The sequence below is a fragment of the Heloderma suspectum genome, chromosome 4 (genome assembly GCF_057233095.1).
Source record: "Heloderma suspectum isolate Gila_16-S chromosome 4, 16-S_ref, whole genome shotgun sequence".
NCBI lineage: Eukaryota > Metazoa > Chordata > Lepidosauria > Squamata > Helodermatidae > Heloderma > Heloderma suspectum.
The window spans coordinates 239,050,483-239,070,231 of record NC_139461.1 but is presented as its reverse complement, the minus strand read 5'-3'; the positions used below and the strand labels follow the sequence as shown (position 1 = coordinate 239,070,231).

At 40.7% G+C, this 19,749-nt stretch overlaps 1 protein-coding gene across 1 annotated transcript in view; it reads left to right on the top strand.

Moving 5' to 3' along the window:
• Positions 1-16,567, top strand: part of AHCYL1 (adenosylhomocysteinase like 1) — an 81,470-nt gene extending 64,903 nt beyond the window's left edge. The window contains exons 8-19 of the mRNA XM_084851651.1: positions 1,587-1,681; positions 2,865-2,971; positions 3,827-3,943; positions 4,167-4,230; positions 8,064-8,152; positions 9,958-10,028; positions 10,354-10,448; positions 10,533-10,631; positions 11,102-11,170; positions 12,373-12,451; positions 13,655-13,775; positions 14,275-16,567. Coding sequence (XP_084707777.1) covers positions 1,587-1,681; positions 2,865-2,971; positions 3,827-3,943; positions 4,167-4,230; positions 8,064-8,152; positions 9,958-10,028; positions 10,354-10,448; positions 10,533-10,631; positions 11,102-11,170; positions 12,373-12,451; positions 13,655-13,775; positions 14,275-14,281 — 1,013 coding nt within the window. The 3' untranslated portion in view covers positions 14,282-16,567. The remainder of the gene's footprint in view (positions 1-1,586; positions 1,682-2,864; positions 2,972-3,826; positions 3,944-4,166; positions 4,231-8,063; positions 8,153-9,957; positions 10,029-10,353; positions 10,449-10,532; positions 10,632-11,101; positions 11,171-12,372; positions 12,452-13,654; positions 13,776-14,274) is intronic.
• The last annotated feature ends 3,182 nt before the right edge of the window (positions 16,568-19,749 follow it).

Here is a 19,749-nt window from a genome sequence, read left to right as displayed (position 1 = left end):
GTGTAATACTTACTAATTTCATCAGACGCTTCAATACTTAAGAATACATGGTGTACTGAAATACTTGGCTGTGTTAGAAGCAGTTTAGTTTTTTTTTTAAAGCACTGAATGTTATCAGTATTCTACAGCTTGTCACTAACTATGCAAGCTTCTTACAGTTAATTCAGAACAAAACAAGGCTGACCTTGTTTCAAGTGAAATATGGCCATTAGTTTTGAAACAAGGACTAGATTACTTAATAACCACAAATTTGAATGGAATGCGGTGGAATGTCATTTGAAATAAAATTGAGCTAGACGTATGCTACCTATGTGTACATGGAGGTGAAAATATCTTTGGTTCTGTGGATAAAATCACATGCCTTATTTTCTAACTTCTCAATCTGTTAGGATTCTTAGACAAAATTAGATCTAGAGATAAGTATGTAGCAATTAATGTTACCTTTTGTAACAGTCACAGTTGCTTCATGTTATAAATTGGCACAAAAACCTACTGTAGCACAGTGGTTGAAGTATAGGACTATATGAAAATAAAACTGACAAGCCTGGTGCATACATGAATGAAGATAGATTTACTATTCTTTAAAAAATAATTGTCTAGTATTTTCTCTAATTGCTGTATATTCGGTATAATGAAAACTTGTGCAACTGTAACCCTTCTGTCAATATGTAAAACTTCAGAGAAAATAAGAATCAGAAATATTGTTGCAACCTGACTATCCTAATATTTCTGTAAATTCTCTACGTGCCCAAGCTGTTGGGTATTCTGACAGCCCACCTCAGAGAAACATTCCACACCCAGGTGGACACCCTTGAATTTGTTGGGAGAGACTAGATTACACTAAAGAGAGCTTGTTTAGCTTTAGGTTATTTACTTTGTTCTGAGTGCATTTTTTCCCTGCAAATGTTCATGTCACAATAACTTCCTTAATCATAAGGTGCCATAGGAGTTTGTTTTTACAGTGTTCTCTGTTCCTGCATATTTTGCCAAGAATCCACTCTGATGAACTGTTAAAAGCTACCGAGAAGTTGTCTAACTGCTATTACTTGTGCAGTTTCAAGAAACTCCAAAGCAGTCTGTAGATTGTACAGATGAATTGCTTTAATATAGCCCCTTTCTTGTCATAGGAGAAGATAGCATAATTTTTGTCATGGGAGAAAATAGCATAACCGGGCTACGCTTTAACTGAACCTTATTTTTAGTTACACTTTAGTGGCTAGAGACTGCCATCAGAGATCAATGTCCTGTTTACATGTAGTATAGCAATAATGTCTCTTCAAATAGCCTGGCCATTTAAATATGCTGAACAGAGGACAAGAAAGGAAGCAGGAACAAAACGGTGAGGCTACTTGCTGTCTATCAAGCATTCATTATAGCAGATCTTTGGATTCTCAGTCTGCTACCCTAGCAATGCAGCTTCTTCCAAATATACAATGTGCAGACAGCTTCAGTTATGGATACAGATAAAGAGAGTAGGATAAGAGCATTTTATCATATCTGCTATGTGTAAATACTGGGCCTAATTGGAGAGCCCTTCAAGCAACCCTGCTTGAAAATAATGGAAGAGATTTATTTTTTCTCACTAGGTGTTGCTGTATTTGCCTGGAAAGGAGAGTCTGAGGATGACTTTTGGTGGTGCATTGATCGTTGTGTTAATGTGGATAGCTGGCAGGCCAATATGGTAATGGAACATTCCCCTACGTTTCCCCTATTCTCACTCTTTTATTACCTTCTCCTTTAAAGGATATTGACTGAGACCATAGAGCTACTTTAGGAACACCCTAGGGCTTTCACATACGTAGTGGAACTTTTGACTTTTCCCCGTTGAGCAACAGACCATCATGCCATACCATAATTTACTTTTGAAATTTTTCATTTTCACAAGAGGCTTGTCATGCAGAATGGGGTTGAAACCAACTGAATGTTTGTTTTTTAATGTGATTATAGTGTGCAGTCCATTAAGGACTGCGTACTTCATGGAAAGATAACTGCTGTCTTGTCTGTCTTAGAATAGCTGTTTTTAAGAGAACAGGAAAAGTACAAGTGCACTTGACAACTGCCTGCCATATATTCTTGGAGCTATTAGAAGAATCCTTTCCCCAATACATTACGTGCATGTCAGCTGGAGTACCATCAGGAGAGGGACAAGTCACATGACCTTTTGGCCTGGTTTGCTAGATACATCAGATATTTATCCCTATTGTAATAACGCTGATTTATTATTCAAGGGAAAATACAGTTGTAGCTTCCTTCCTAATAATATGTTCTGTTGATCAGATAATACACAAGGCACCTTTGGCACATTAGGATGGACAATATAAGCCGCAATGCCTTGTATGTGTTGGATGCATCCGTTTTGGCTCATGTTTATACATTAAGGAGAAGCTTTTTGTTAATGAACATTGTAGTCACTGGTATAGCAAAACATTTGCATATTGGATACTGTTCCAATTTCTTAAAACAGAGGCTACAGATGAACACCTCCTGTTTCCCTTTCCATAAATCAGTTATCCAAAGAATGGGTGATCCCTACTCTGGGTATACATCTCGCGCCAGTCTACTTGAATTTTTATGGTAATTAGTACTGGTGCTTTGGAGTTCTGTCAGACTACATAGAACTACATTCTGTAGTTATCCCAGTTTTTGTATTAGAAAAATAGATCAGGCATGTTGCTTGGACATCTTGCAGTACATTAATGGCATATGAAAAGAATCAGAGTTCTGATCCCCTAAGCTGTATGTGACTGACACTTCAATTGCATATCAGAAGAATCCCTAGTGTTTGTGTTTTGAAGTGAACTTAGATGTGACATGGTCTATTAGTAGCAGAAGATCTGAGCTGATTATACTTCCCGTATTTTTAGATCTTGGATGATGGGGGAGACCTGACACATTGGGTTTATAAGAAATATCCAAATGTATTTAAGAAGATCAGAGGCATTGTAGAAGAGAGTGTGACGGGTGTGCACAGGTAACAAACCAAACGGGAACCTAAAAATCTGACATTTACTTTGTCTCAGTTTGTTAAATAGGAAGATTTTGATTGTTTTATGGCCTTCCCCATAATAAGTAAGCAGGCACCTTAAAATCACTGAAGCTCACTTAATCATCAAGCCCCTGTGGCATAATAGTTAAGGACACAGGGGCTGGGGGGGGGGGGGATAAGGCCATAAAAGAACTGAACATGTGAGTTAAGGTAGAACCTAGGGATTTTATGCCAGTTTAGTTCCAAGCTGTTAAACCAGGGATGGGCAACTGTAGGAGTTCTGGGGCCATTTTCACCCTGTGGGCTACTCTCCTCCACTGCGTAGGTGCCAAAGTAAAATAACATTTTGAATGATAAAAGATGGCACCTATAAAGCTACAGAGTGCCAAGAGGTTCAACATTAACTTGTTTCCAAGCTGAATTTGACACTTTGGGCACTCCACAGCTGCTACAGATGCCATTTTCCTCCTAAAATCCCCCCCCCCATTCTGGGAGCAGCCCATAGGCCATGTCTTGCCCACCTGTGTGTTAATCCATGGGACTTCATATTACTTGAAGCTCAAAATGTGAAGAGCTGTCCACACAGCAGCCCTGTTTCCCCTTGCCTTGCCTTATCTTAATAAAGAATAAATATGTTTTGATGTTCCATTGACCAGCCTCCTCAGCCAGCCTGTCCTCCATTATACTTCAGTTGCTTACCTTAGAAACTGCTTGAGCTACTGCTGCTCAGTCTTATTTTGTAGAGCTTTAGTATTATCCCAGGGGGCAAATATTGCCCCTCGCTAATTATCCTTTTTGTCTCAATATTTATTTCTGCAATATTCTCTTTCCCCTTTTCAGGTTATACCAGTTATCCAAGGCTGGGAAACTGTGTGTTCCTGCCATGAATGTCAATGACTCTGTCACAAAACAGAAATTTGATAACCTGTACTGTTGCAGAGAATCCATCTTAGATGGGTGAGTCTGACACAAAGCATGTAACTGCAAAAAAAGAAACCTCAGAGCAGCTCCCAGCTTTCAACTCATGCATTTGTGCTGTGGCATTTAAATCAATATGCTGCTGTGATGTCCAGTTGCAGCATATTGCCATGTGGTATGGAATTCCAGAGCATTGTGTTGAACCAAGCATGTACTTTGCACATGGTAATCATTTCAAATTGGCTCTCTTTCTCTCCCACAGCCTAAAACGGACAACTGATGTGATGTTTGGAGGGAAGCAAGTGGTGGTGTGTGGCTATGGTGAGGTGAGTTGTAAAACTGATCATTCAGTAGCTTGGCTGATTCAGCAGCTCTCATTAGTGCACCTTTGCTTAGCGTTCATTATCTGCCTTTTACTAGTAATGGCTTCTTATGTGATTAATAAAAGAAGCATTAGGAAGAAATTCTGTCTTAACAGAAGATTATATATCGAATTGTAATGGCTCTCACAGTACTTGTAAGCTGCTGATTTTAGCAAGTATTTTCACATAATTAGAGCCTGTGCTCAGTTGTATATGTACAATAAAATCTGGAAATAATTTAAGACATGATACAACAAACATTATGTTCCACATTACCTGGAAACTTGCTTGAATTGCACTGAGCCAGCATGGATGTTACCAGTACCATATGAATGGCACTACGTTAACTGTACACAGTTTAGGGCTAAACTAGATGTGACAACACAGTTCTGTGTATTCATACATGGAGCTGGTCCAATCATGCTGATAGATTGAGTTGTGGGATATGGGAGGTCTGGTTTTTAATGGCAAAAGTGGTGCATTGGTATTACCAAGTGTCCTCTCTGGACTCATGTACATCCATTCAGAGATATACCCATTTAAGGAACCTTTGAACTTTGGTCATAGTACATCTTGGCAAAGGTGACCCAATGATACACATATGAACAGATCTCTTTGAAAACAGGATAATTTTACTGAACACACAAGAATAAAAAATACACACAGTAATTACTCTTGGGAATTAGCTGGTTGGCAAAAAAAAAAAAAGCACTATATAACCTCTAAAATAGAAGCAAGCAGTTCATAAACTACAAACACACTGAGACAGATTAAGCAAATGTAGCAAAAGGCAAAATGAATAATGTAGACATCCAGACACCAGGGTCATGGGGTAGGGAAATTAATTCAAAGGACTGCTCAGCACCTAAAACAAGTGCTGCAGTGCATGGCTTAGATCATGGACATGCATGGAGCATCCAAGTGGAAGGGGCTGGTCTGTGGCTCCGAGGCAGTTGTGAAAATTGAGGCTAAGCAAATTGAGGGCCCTAACACTACTTACAGATAAAGGGGTTGGGGGAGATTGCAAAAGCAGGGAGGAAAAAGAGTTTATAGGGGCTTATCTTTAGTTGAGGGTGGTGTGCCAAGGCTAGTTCTTGCACACAGTCACTGTGACAAAAGGAAGTGCTGTTGGGTTACCTATATCCAACACATTCACTCCAGCACAGTCTGCTTCTTCTTCAAGATATCTGTCCTCCACAATTTATACTCAGTATCCCAATGGGCAGGATCCAGCTAGTCCACTGCACTCCCGCTGATTGTATTGCACCAATGGGAGTGACTGCTTATGTGATGGAGAATTATCAGTTTTAAAAGTAACCCCCGAAACGAGTGGAAATGCTCATTTCTGGATTGGGGCAAGTCAGTGGAGTACCCTTCTGTGATCTCTACTAACCTGCCCTATTCTGGAAACTAGCATTTCTGCGCATTCTGGGTTGCTTTTAGAACCATTAAATCCCTGTTGTGCTAGCGGTTGCTCCCACTGGCACACAGTCACAGTAAGGTGCTGCACACTGTGTGTCAAGCCAGCCCCTCCAGAGAATTTAATGATCACAGTGGGAATGAACTTCTGAGGTTTCAGCGAAAGAAGAAATCCTTGAAAGAGGGTGCAGGCAGGTCACCACTTCAGCTAAAGTGGGGATGTAGGCAGCCAGAGCAGGTGCTCTGGAGAAAAGGGGTGTGATGTGGCTAGGAGACAACCCCAGATTCCGTGACTTAGTGATTTCAGCGGAGCAAGAACCAATGGATGCAACCAGGACTAACTGGGCTTGTAACGCAACCAAGTGTTTTCAGTGAAGGGTGCCTGCTTTGGATGGCTAGGGTTTAAATAATTTCAGCAAAATGGGACCAGCTGGAGTCCCCAGAACACTAAGGGTTTGAAGCCAGGGTTTTTATAGGGTTTAAACAATGTCTGCAAAGGGACAAAAACGCTCATGGTTCCAATGAAGACAATAAAACAAAAGAGGGGAGAAAAATCCTGGGGAGATCCAGTGTTGGTTTTGGACAATCAAACAAAAGATTGAGATGACTTATTGTGAAAGCCATCAAATGTCCTGAAAGGGCTAACTCAGGATGGGTGAAATCTAATCTGGACAGTACTGTGCCCAAAGTTGCAGTGCTTAATATTGGGACATTCCTGTCAACAATTATGTGACACCTGGAGAGAAATTACTCTGTGCCCTGGGGTGTATGCATATATACTTCTCTGATTGCTGCGCCCAGTTATGGGACACTTAATCTAGCACTGTTTGTATGTGACCCAGTGGTGCTGCTTGCATGGCAAAATCCATTTGTTCAATTGTCCTGTAATGTCTCCAAGCCTTGACTTGCTCCGTTTTAGGCTGAGTTTCAGTAAACACACTATATTCTGCCAAATACTGGGGTGGGCAGTCAGCATGCTCTTGTGCCAAGGAATTTGCCAGCACTAGTATGGACTGGAGAATCCTCCAGCCAGATCATGTCTTCACAGCTGAACATCAGTACTGAATTGACCTTGCCTGGGAGAAAAGCAGTTGGGGATCAGGGGAATGCAGAGATACACTCCAAGTCAGGCAAGGGTTCTGAACTCCTGTCCCTACTCGTTCCCAGCTAACTGTCTCCTACTTTCACACAGAGAGACAATAGGCTTAGTGAAGCTATCTTCTAAGATAAATAAAAATATTATTAGGTTAGACATGAGTTCCTAGGACAAATGAACCAATAGAGGCAGAGAGCTTAGCGCATGGTAGGGTTTTCTTTCCTGTAATTTTATTGCTAGAAACATAGTGTACACTTTTTCTGCCATGTATTCTTGTTTGATAAAGGTTGGAGTCTTTACCAAATGTTAAAGCTTTATTACGTGATTGAATGATGGTTGGTATTAATATTCGTGGCTGCTAACATTGAGCAGGGAAGATACTTTCCTGAGTGATCATTTCATGGCATGCGTGTATGTAATTTCTTTGTCTTGTGATTATGTACTTAATATATGTTAAGTATTTTGCAGTTTTTGTAAGGGTGTTTTTTTTTAAGGTGGTTACAAAAAAAAAACACTATTATGATCCTCTGAAGTTACACTTGTTCATATTTCATGAGATGAGTGTATCTGTGTAGGATTAATCGATTGTAATATATTAAGTGAACTTGGGGGGCAGGGGGAAGTTCCTCAGTTTTTTTCTTCATTTTGCTTCAGTTGCTCAGACATGCATACAAGGATAATCCCATTGAAACTGGAATATTCTTAAAAACATTACATACTTGGAAACCAGTGCAAACTTCCTTATTAGTTCTGTTTCTAGTCTTAAAAGTTAAAACTTAAGCCATCAACTTCCATAAAGAAAGAACCCAGAAGTAGTGCTAACACTATAGCAATAAATGGAGGGTTAGACTGAACTAATGTCGTCACTTCATAGTAACAGGAAGAAAACAACTAGAGGTGGAGTAATAGCAACCACGGAATACTACAAAACAAGCCACAGTAGTATTGCTGCAGTTAGTGCACACAGAGAAATGAGAAAACTTTCTAACACATCTGCATAGTCTGCCTGTATTCCCTCATCATCTGTCCATCAATGAATAAACTGATAGTATACATTTTAACTTCTGCATAGAAACACCAGACTGCATTTCATGGTCCTTTCAACCCAATTGTTACATTTTTCCCTCCTCCTTCATGTAAGTGTATGTATATATGTATCTCTGTGCATTTGAAGTGGACTCCACAAATGTTTATGCCACAATGAATCTGTTGCCTTTTCAGGTGCCATAAGACACTCCTGTCTTTGTTTTGATTTTGTGCCTGCTGCTGTTCTGTGTTGCAGGTTGGAAAAGGATGCTGTGCAGCTCTGAAGGCCCTGGGAGCCATAGTTTACATTACAGAGATTGATCCCATCTGTGCTCTTCAAGCCTGGTAAGAGATGAGTTGCTACAAACACTGCTGTTTGAAAGCACTGGCCTCTACTTTTACTGTTTACTGTTCTTTTGGGAGCACTTTAGAGGGTTGAAATGAAATCAGCCTACTAAAGAAGAGCCTACCTCCACCCAGAACTTCACAATCCAAGACTACTCTCACAAGAAGGTATATCTTCTGGGGATATTCCATCCGACGTGCTCAGACATTAAGTTCCCCTTTGAGAGCTTTGTGAATGTGACCTTGTATATCCATATCTAAGAGCACTCACCTCATGAGTTTGAGACTGTTGCACAATATGCTGCGTAATAGCAGTGGCAGATGAGTAGTTCATCAAACACATTTTCAATATATAACGAACTTCTTGGCAGACTCCTCTTAAAAGCAGCTGTAGGTGCTAACTACAAGAATAGTCATGAAGAGCTCCAGCACTGATTAGTCATCTGATGTGGGATAGAATAAGAGGCAAAATCCAATGGATTGTATCATATTGTGTCCCTTCCCTCACAGAATGCTCTTTCATCCAGCAAATGCTTTTGTGAACAGAAGTGGGGGGAAAGTGAGTTCTGCCGAATCCATCTGAAGCCCCCTGCGCCCCCCCCCCCCCAAACACACAAATCTGTGCCAGAGGATCAGGGGCACTTTGGAATAGTGTGGTAAGTGGCACAGGGGGGCATAGGAGAAAAGAGAAATTTGAAAAAAAATCAGTTTCTTCCCCTTCCATCCATGGAAGCCTCTGCTGGAACAAAAAGCATTCCATGAGCATAGGAACACAATTGGATACAAACTCAATAAGATTTATAGAAGAAATAATATTGACCTGGACTTGCCATTTGACAATTACTATTCTGCAATTATTTTTTTATAGGATGGGGTGTTATCTCTAATTCTTGAACTCTGAAGGGCATTTGGAGCATGCTGTTTTTAATAGATCTTGCAGAGCATCTGTTTACCTCTGAAGGTTTTGTCCTCTGTCCTGCATAATATCCACTTCTCTTCAGACTGTCGCACAGTCCATTTCTCCTTTTTCAGGGGTGCCAAAGATATCAGGAAATAGGTGGACATTATTCCTCTATTCCATGTTTACTGGACATAGGAAGAGCTTCAGTTCACAATAAGGCAATCTTCTGTGACTTAACCTGAGATCAGCTGTTCTGGGCTAGTACAACAGCCTATCCTATTTCTCTTCATTTCTTCTGTTACTACTATTTCAGGCAATGTCAGTATTTTCAATAATACCTGTGAAATGGATGTCCATATTGGGGGTTTTTTAAAGGGTGGGGGTATTGGAAGTGAAACATCTATAAGGAATGTTTGAATGCATGAGCTTTTAATATATCATGGTGTTTCTCCCTGAGCCCTCTATTTAAAATATAGCCAAACAAATACAGGTCTGCATTTGAACAGTTTGAAGAAGAGATCCAATTCCTATAATACTGGTATTTAAGTAAAGCTTTATATGAATAATTTAACCTTTACTTCAATAAAAGGAAAATGATAATTATCCCTTGTCTCAAAAACTTTACATCTAATATCACCTCAAAGCTCAGCCACCATCACTTCTGAAAAACGTCTTGGAGAAAACTGCAATTAATAAAGTTATTCTTGAAGCCAGACTATTAGACCAATACCTTTATCCAGACAGCTGTTTAAAAATACTTGTGTACAGTCACACTGATATTGCCATTAGATTATCTAAATGTACCAAATTCGGGCAATTTGGTTTTTGAATGGTCAGAGCAACCTGTTCATTTTTGCATTGCTGTGGTCAGTGTCCCTTTAATGTCTTACCTTCTCTTTGGCAGCATGGATGGGTTTCGTGTAGTAAAACTCAATGAAGTCATTCGTCAGGTGGATGTAGTCATAACTTGCACAGGTAAAACAGCCCGGGAGGGGTGGGAGTGTGTGTGCATGTGTTCATACTATTTTTCACACAAACACACTGAAGTTCTGCCTCTGTCTTTTTGCCTGTTAACAAGTAGTACTTAGATTTAATCAGGAAGTACTTCCACACTTAAAGTTCAGTGTTAAAGCCAGTTATGAACCTTCTGAGAATAAATGGATAATATAAGCTATATTACTCAGTATTCTGTTCCATATGCAACTTTGGAATTAAACCTTTAGCTTTAATTCCATAAATGAAGAGAAATTTGGTGGTTTGTCTGTTCCCAACTTGCTTTAGCTGCCTCTTTTCACTGTAGGAAACAAGAACGTGGTGACCAGGGAGCACTTGGACCGAATGAAGAATAGCTGCATTGTATGTAATATGGGCCATTCCAACACTGAAATTGATGTGGTGAGTATCTGTTAACCTTAATTACTCTTTCAATCCTTCCATAAAAGCCTAGCGGTTGAACCCTGTCTCAATTTTTCCTCTCAGGCTAGTCTTCGTACTCCAGAGCTGACCTGGGAGCGTGTGCGTTCTCAAGTGGATCATGTAATCTGGCCTGATGGCAAGCGAGTTGTTCTACTAGCTGAGGTATGTCTGGGAAGGCCCAAATAAAAGCTTCTGTACAAGGCATAATAAGGAGTTGTCTGTCTGCTGCTCAGGTTCCAAGGTATTTAAAGTTAATAGGATAAGCACCTAGCTACATACCATGCAAGCAAGGAAAAGCTGTTATACTGGGAAGACAATACGGGACTGGGAGCAGGAAGAGAAGGTTGCCTATCATTTAGGTACGTCAGAGTTGCCTTGCTTGTGCAGAGACCAAAATTAGCAAGTTCAGTGGGAGATATAAAGGTCTCAAAATTTATGATAAGAATATATCCCAGTCCCTGCAAGTTTGCAGGGCCTCAAAGAGTTGAGTTAGGAGCACAGCTTTTTTTAAATCCAGGCCTGCCTTGGGCCTGTTGATGAGCAGACACTTGGTAACATAACTTGAACTAGAAATATTGTGCATAGGTTTGGAGGTTCATTCTGTGCCTGCATATGGTGATTTTCTGTTCTAGGGACGCCTTCTCAATCTGAGCTGTTCAACTGTTCCTACCTTTGTTCTGTCTATCACAGCTACCACTCAGGTATGTGATTGCGACATACTTTGCCTGCAAGCCTCCCTGCCTTTTCTTATGCTGTATTTATAATATGCTGTTCATGGTGATGGGAAATATAATAGAAGATATCCATGTGTATATTCTTCAACTAAAATCTGAGCAAAAGGCTATTTAGAGTATTTTTGAAATGTGTTTTGTCTGCCCTTTTAGTACTTTAAATAGATGCATAGTATTAAAAAATGATTGCCTCTAGAGTACATGTGTACCTGTAGAACATGTAGACCTGCATATTTATTCTGCAACTTTCATCAAATATTAAATAACAGTTTGGGTTTTGGGGAGCAAAGGCTCAGCTAGAAGGAAAGGGCATTGAGAACTGAACCAGATGGCCAGTACAGCAACTGAGGCAGTAAATAGGTAGCCATGGGAGACAGATAGGAAGTTGTGCTGGTTGCTGAAGCCCCACCCCTTGATTACTTGAAACCTTGCCTATATCCCTTCTCATTTTGGAACTTCTGTGCCCTTTCCCACATGTGCTTTGAGTATTTCCCTATAGGAAAAGGTCACAGTGCTGAAGATTTTGTCCTTGCACGTTGAACCCACAGACAAATGGAATACTTAGGACTGTGGTCTCACTCACTTATTATACCCTCCTTGTTGTCAGTTTTAAATGCAGCATAACTCTCCACTATTTTGGTATCTGTTTATGCCTTTGTAAACATCATTTGCAATCTAGAGAGGTTAAAAATTAAAAGAAGCGGTGTAGATAGATCGTTTGTTCAGAGAAACAGCTGAATAGTGCTATATGCAAACAGGGGAGATTGACCTTTTTCTTCAATAAAATGACACTGTGCATCTTAGTTTGTTTAGATTTAGGTACTTTAGTGTGTCTTAATAACATTTTAGCATTTTTTTCCATTCTCTATCTTTGTTCATGTTGGACCAGCAAAGAGATACCAATCAGTTCCCTCTCACTAATGCAGTGTATTCTGTCCCAACAAGCCCTCATTGTAATTGGTAAGGTTCTTCAAAAAAGAAGTTAGATCATCAAAACTCTTTTGTCAATTACTCTAAAAGCTATATCACCACCACAAAGTTCAACGTCTAAAGTATTTGTGCTGATAATAGATTAATAGGTTTGCCACTAGGCATGTCAAAACCACTGTTATGATTTTTCAGAGTATGCTGGAAAGAATGGATGTTCTTGTTGTTGTTTCTGATATTCACAGGCTCTGGCTTTGATTGAGCTTTATAATGCTCCTGAGGGACGATACAAACAAGATGTGTACCTCCTGCCTAAAAAGATGGGTGAGCAAATAATATTTTGCTGCAAGTTGTTGATCACTCAGAAGTAGTTGTTGTTCAGTCGTTCAGTCGTGTCCGACTCTTCGTGACCCCATGGACCGTAGCACGCCAGGCCTTCCTGTCCTGCGCTCTCTCCCGGAGTGTGCTCAAGTTCATATTCATTGCATCGGTGATGCTATCTAGCCATCTCATCCTCTGCTGTCCCCTTCTCCTTTTGCCTTCAGTCTTTCCCAGCATCAGGGTCTTTTCCCCTCTTAGAGCCCTTGGAACACCAGGGTAACTCCTCATGAATGATAAATCTAGTTTCTCCATCACATGTTTGTGCTTGGCAGCCATGCTTTGAAAATAGGATGCAAACTCTGGAAATGCTTGGTATACATGCATCTAAGGACTTTATGTGCATTGTCTACCTATTTCATGCCACACCACTGGCCTCTGAGCCCCGAAATTTAGGTCTTTTTAGATAACTGTTTCCTGTGTCTGAAATAGCTATGTTTTGCTGATTTTGATCTGTTGTACTTTATTGCTGTGATTGTAATCCTGAGGATATAAGCTAGGGATATCCCACCTTGGGGATACTACTATCAAAAGATGGGATATAAACCCTAAAGTAAATAAATAAATAAGGGTTTGCCAGCACCAAAATATGAATTTGATTAACAGGACTATATAGAGCCTGAACATTGTCCTAAATAATGTGGTAACTTTGTCTGTGCTTTTCAGGGGATTCTGATATACGTGTTGCTATTTCTGCATACCAGTATACTGATGGGATGTCTTGAATAAGAAAAACACAAGGCAGAAGCATCTGCTTGCCCTTTGGCAAGAACTGTAAAATGAAAGTGCCTTTTAAATATATGAGTCTAGAATGGGAGATTCCAAAGTCATGCCACCTCTTAGGTTAGTTATAACTTCTCTCGTCAGTGACTTCAAGGTAGAAACTTTAGAAAGCCTAGTTCCATGTCTGCTGTAAGACAACACAGAGCCAAGAAAATACTCTACCTATAGACTGTTCCTCTGCCTCAGTATCATATAATCTGATATTTGTCCATAATAGAAAGAATTCTAGGTGTGTTCTGCTACACCTGCCCGCTGTTCTTATTGGTGAGGCCAACTTTCAGGATCAACTCCTGAAAGGTATCTAGGCACTATAAACAGGTTTTTAAATTATCTAAACCAACAGGCATCTTTCTTTGCTCTTCATAGATGAATATGTTGCCAGCTTGCACCTGCCTTCATTTGATGCCCATCTGACAGAACTAACAGATGATCAAGCAAAATATCTGGGACTCAATAAAAATGGACCGTTCAAACCAAACTATTATAGGTAACTATCTCCATGAGGAAAAACTGGAAACATCTTGGCACTTGTACCTATCATTCAGATACAACAGCATGAATTGTAGATTTTTGTAGTTTTGTCCGTCCTGAGCTAGGGTGATGGGTCTGGATGTCAAAATCTGAAGTTCAAAGCCTTGCTCACCGTCAGAGAGATTTACAAGGGCAATGTCCAGCAACTCTGAACCTAAGCTACTGGGCAAGGTGACTCTGAGGCTCTTCTGAGCATTATAAAAGGAAGGTTAGGGTACAAATATAATAAAAGATACAGGGAAAATATTAAGCCCTTGTAGCTTAACTGTCTTGAATGAAAATACTAACATCTAATGCCCATTGATTATCTGTTTATACATTAAACAAGGGAAGACTAGAATTGGATTGACAGAGGCAACAGTCCTGATGCCTCACACAAGAGTGCCTTTGGGTGATAGTGTGTCTTGGTGGGATTCCCATTTCTTAACTTCGGCTTCTTCTCTCCTTTGCTGTAGGTACTAATGGACCATAATTCTGAAGGACCAGACCACATAATCTACACAAGAGCTTTAGCAAGAATATTTTTAAAGAACATATATTTTGTGTTACTTCCAAACCCTTTTGTTTTATTCTTTTATTCATGTGATTTTATTGTCCCTCTTCATTGTTTAATGTTTCCTTGTCTCTGTGTCTGACCTTGCAGACAACCTGGGGTTTCCCTGCTGCATCACCACTAAATTAATACAGTTTCAGCTCCTTTGCTTTGTTACTAGGTAGAGGATTCCCTTTGGTGATGTGGGGACATTCCTCTACTGTGGTGACTTTATTTTTAAATTTTAAAATGTCCAGGGCACCTTAGTTGTAGTTGGTATATCTGCAAAATATTAAGAGCACTATTTTTTTCTGCGTGGAATTATCTGCAAATTCTAAATTGCCTTAATAAGTCCCATTTATTAGCTGCTAAATCAACGCTCCTTTTCCTGCGCAGGAACAGAGTTGACATCTTGTGGCCAGTTAGGTTATAGGTGTATATTCAACAAATACCTAATCCCTGAGCCTCATTTTGTTATGTGGAGAAAAGTCCTACTGATTTCAGTGGGACAGTTTCAGATACTGTTTATGATCAATTAGGCTATTTTTCCTACATGAAATGTGTAGCTGCATGACTGGTTACACTAAGCCTAGGTAGATTTTAACTTATGTTTTTAAGTTGCTAGGGTGCTAATCTGAAATGAAATGGATATTGGCTATCCATATTCTTCACCTCTCTGTAGTTTTTAGATTTTAGAGCTGGGGTGGGGTTCTTGCTGCTTTAAGCCAAGATGTAGTAATACCGTATTTTAAAAGGCAATGGGTAAAAATTCCTTTTGCTTTTAGCTTGGAGAATTTTAAGGCAGAAGATTTCAGTTAATGCATTGCAGAACTGTTGGGGCCACTAAGAACTCAACCTTTTGGGCTGAGATGGTATCTCCTCTCTCCATTCCTTCATTTGCACAGCACAGGAGATGTTTGGATAATGTAGTAGTTTAGCTTCTCAGATCCTATAAAGAATGATTCATTGTGTAAAGCACTTCCCTCCATCTTCAGGCTCCATTTGTAGCAAATGAATATTGAAGGTGGAATCCCTTCCAATTGGCACTGCTATTTTAAGTGCTCTGCTGCTTTAATTATCTTATCTCAATAGGCTAGAATATTTTGTTCAGTTAGCATGATGCACTAGTACTTCTGTGAGATTACAGTGCAGCCCAGGTTTCATACTTTAGTGCCATGAAAATGAGGGGGAATTTCAGCATCATTAACTGAGGCAAATATTGCACTAAGGAGGGTGGTTCAGGCAAATATTGCCTGGGTCTGATCACTTCAGTCTCAAGGAGCAGTGACAACAAGCCAGACTCTACTGTGAACCATAGTGAACACATGACTAACCTTGAACTTTCTGCCTTTTTATGTAACCTTTGCAGAAAATTTAATGTAAATACATAACATGACATTACTAACTCCATCTTCATAAAATCTGTCCCACTATAGTATGATAGGCTGTTGTCTTTCCTAGTAGTCCTTCATTGAGGAGAATAAATTACCTGTGTGGCGCCTGAGCCACCAAACCTTTGCATACCCATAATGCTTGCTCTCTAATTCTCAGAAACCCTAAAATACCTTTCTCTTGTACCTTTTGTCCCTGATAGCTGTGTGGTTCCTCTTTGGCAGCTGTGTAGTGGCAACTAGACATTGCGGAATAGTCCTGGCCATTGACTGACTTGAATGCAGGAGCTCCCCCTGCCTCCAGCTCCTCCAGTCCACCCCATTTTCCAGAATCTGATTTAAAGTTTGGCCAGGCCAAATTAATTCTGTTTTACTTTCTTGTTAGTAAAGTTATCCCAGGCCTGAACGTATGTGCGTCCTCTCAGTTCTTTCATCACGCTGGCTTGTATTTTGTTTCTTAATTTCACAGCTCTATTACCAGAAGTCCTGATCCCACAATTGGCTTGGATCCCTCTAGGCCAAGCTAAGTGTGTTCCCAAAAGTCCTCCTTGAAGCTCAGGAGGATCTCTTCATTGCATTTGCCTGCCTCTGTATTGCAGTGTCAATAGATACCTTAGTAAAGGGCTCCATCTCTGTATAAGCCATGGAATAAATTGTCATACCTGGTGACACCTCAGTTTGGTCAGAGGGAGCATGTTATAGCATCATCCCAGGTGGGGATAGGTTTATTTTGTATATGAATGATTTTTAATGAATGCAATATTAATCCTTGCAGATGAGCAATAAATCATTACGCAAAGTCTCAATAAAACAATTAGAAACCTACTTCTGCCTTGAGAGCTTTTTTTTCTGCATCTGACTTGGTTATCCAGAAGAAATGTCCAAGGAAACAGGGAAGAAACAAGCAGTCTGCCCAGTTTGAATTGCATGATTTCAGTTTCCATGTCAGTCTCTGGGTGAGCCTTTTATCATCCTCTGGGCAGACTAGGAAGGGTGTGGGTTGAAGAGACTTATAAATCCCTGTCTTTAGAGCACAAGGAAGTTAGCACACCTCCTTTTATTCCTCAAAGAAGGCTTTACAGGAATGGAATAACTTCTATTTTGCCAGCATTAGAAAGTGACTATAAAGCACAGAAGGAAAGACCTACATCCATGCTTCTGCAATCAAACACTTGAGCGTAACAGTGTCTAGCAGGACTGGATGCAGAACTAAGCTACTTCCTATTGCTAATAAACATATACAAATAAAAGACTGCTGATTATAATTTTCATTATATCTGATGCTCTCACTACGAGACACATTACTGGATAAAACAAATTAAATTGGGCCCAGAAATGGACTGGGATCCAGTGAAGATGACAGAATACTGAGAAGATGAAAGTATTGGTGAGGTTGAGATGCAGGGCTAGATATAGAAGACGAGATAGGAGGGTAAATTTGTAAAGGTGGAAGAAGCCATAAGAATAGAGATCATCCAAAAAGAATATAGAAGCCAAAAATGTGAGTGAGTCTTGTTAGAAGCCCCTTGTAAGGAAAATGCAGGAAATGAGGTAAATAGCAGTTAGAGAAATGGGGGGGGGCTAGCCTTTTGGAAATTCAAAGAGGATAGTTTGGTCAACACTCTCAGAAGTGGTGGAGAGGGACAGGGGGAGTGCGACCCTGTTGATTCTCCTGGACCTCTCAGCGGCTTTCGATACCATCGACCATGGTATCCTTCTGGATAGGTTGTCTGGGTTAGGAGTTGGAGGCACTGCACTACAGTGGTTCCGCTCCTACTTGGATGGCCGATTCCAGAAGGTGGTACTGGGGGATTACTGCTCTGTGCCATGGCAATTGTGCCATGAGGTTCCACAGGGCTCTATTTTATCCCCCATGCTGTTTAACATCTACATGAAACCGCTGGGGGAGGTTATCCGGAGGTGTGGGCTGAGGTGCCATCAATATGCGGATGACACCCAGCTCTACCTCTCTTACCAAAACCAGGTGAGGCAGTGGCTGTTCTGAATCAGTGCCTGGGCACGGTAATGGACTGGATGAGGGCCAATAAACAAACTCAATCCAGACAAGACGGAGGTACTGTTAGTGGGTGGTTTGTCTGCCCGGGGGTTGAACTCCCCCTAAAGGCTCAGGTTCGTAGTTTGGGGGTGCTCTTGGATCCAGAACTGTCACTTGAGGCACAGGTGAACTCAGTGGCACGGAGCACTTTTTATCAGCTTCGGCTGGTATACCAACTACGCCCTTATCTGGACAGAGATAGCCTAGCTACAGTTATCCATGCTCTGATAACTTCTCGTCTGGATTACTGCAATGCGTTATACGTGGGGCTGCCTTTGAAAACGGTCCAGAAACTTCAGCTGGTCCAAAATAGGGCAGCAAGATTGTTAACAGGGACTGGCCTGCGAGCTCATATTACGCCAGTACTTTTCCAGCTGCACTGGCTGCCAGTCCATTTCCGGGCCCGATTCAAAGTGCTGGTGTTAACATTCAAAGCCCTTAACGGCTTGGGGCCAGGTTACCTGAAGGATCGCCTCCTCCCATATGTGCCTGCCTGGACCTTAAGATCATCGTCAGCGGCCCTTCTCCGTGAGCCCCTGCCAAAGGAAGTGAGGCGGGTGGCTACTAGGAGGAGGGCTTTTTCTGCTGTGGCACCCCGGCTCTGGAATGAGCTCCCTAGTGAGGTTCGCCTGGCGCCTACATTGTATTCCTTTCGGCGCCAGGTGAAGACCTTTTTATTTTCCCAGGCATTTTAGCTTTCTAAATTTTTATCTTTGCTGTTTTAAATCTGTATTTTAAACTCCTGCACTGCTGCTAGGTTTTATTGCGGTTGTATTGTTATATTGTGGTTTTAATGTTCTATATATATTAAATTGTTTTATTGTGTGTTGTTTGGTTTTAATTTTTGTGAACCGCCCAGAGAGCTTCGGCTATTAGGCGGTATAGAAAATAAGTAAGTAAGTAAGTGGGAGGCAGAAATTAGAGGTTATTGGGAACCTTATTGATTAGCTGGCAGTCATAATTTATGCCTGGCTCTGCTTTCCTATCTAATCAAGGACAGTTCTGGCAGCTACAGTAATAGTCTGTGTATAAGAATAGGTGGGCTTAATTTACATTAGCATTCTACATAGTATCACCTCCTGAAAATGGTGATGGACTTGGGTTTTGTATGCAAGTTTTATCTCCTTACTTATGGCTGAGTTTACATGGACATAAATAACCCTTACAGAAATGCCTAATATTATAAATGTGCTTTCTGTATTGGTCATGTATTAAGGAAGACAAGGATAGGAAACCTGTGGCCTTCCAGATGTTGGACTTCACCATGATTACTAGCTAGTATGATGAGAGTTGTAGTCAAACACCGTCTGGAGTGCCACAGATTCCCCTCCTCTGAAGTAAGTGGTACAGAACACTATTCCTACCTCCAGAAGTTCACATCCCTGTAAAACAGTATGTGGATATCCCAGAATTCTTTTTGTTGCTTTCTACAGTGCAAGAAATCATACCCTCTGCAATATTTCTTAAATTTCAGTAATTATGTGAATATGGCCTAAAGCAGTCTGCAATTGGCTGCAGTCCTATTCTTTAATAGGCCACCCCTTGTTTACATTGGACCCACCTAGTCTCTGAAGTTTCCATTACCACCACACCTTTCTCTGCTGCTTCCATTTGACTACCAACATCCTAACCTTTACCGCCATATGCACATGTGGCATATTAAGGTAATGTGGTTGCCAGGACTTTGCCATGGTAGCCACTAAAGTAGCAGGGAGGTGAGAGGCAACTCTGCCAAACACTTTCAACACTATCCCAAACTGTATATTTTAAGCCTTTGAGACTGTTTCTTCCCAATGTTTTCAGCAAAAGCTCTTACACACTCCTGCCTACAGCTATCCTACTGCAGGATTTCGTTAAAAGATCAGCTCCTCTCTAAAAGATGAGACCTGGAGCTTGAACTTGGATAAAGTGACATGATCCACATATTGTTCAAGAAACAGGCTTTCTTTCT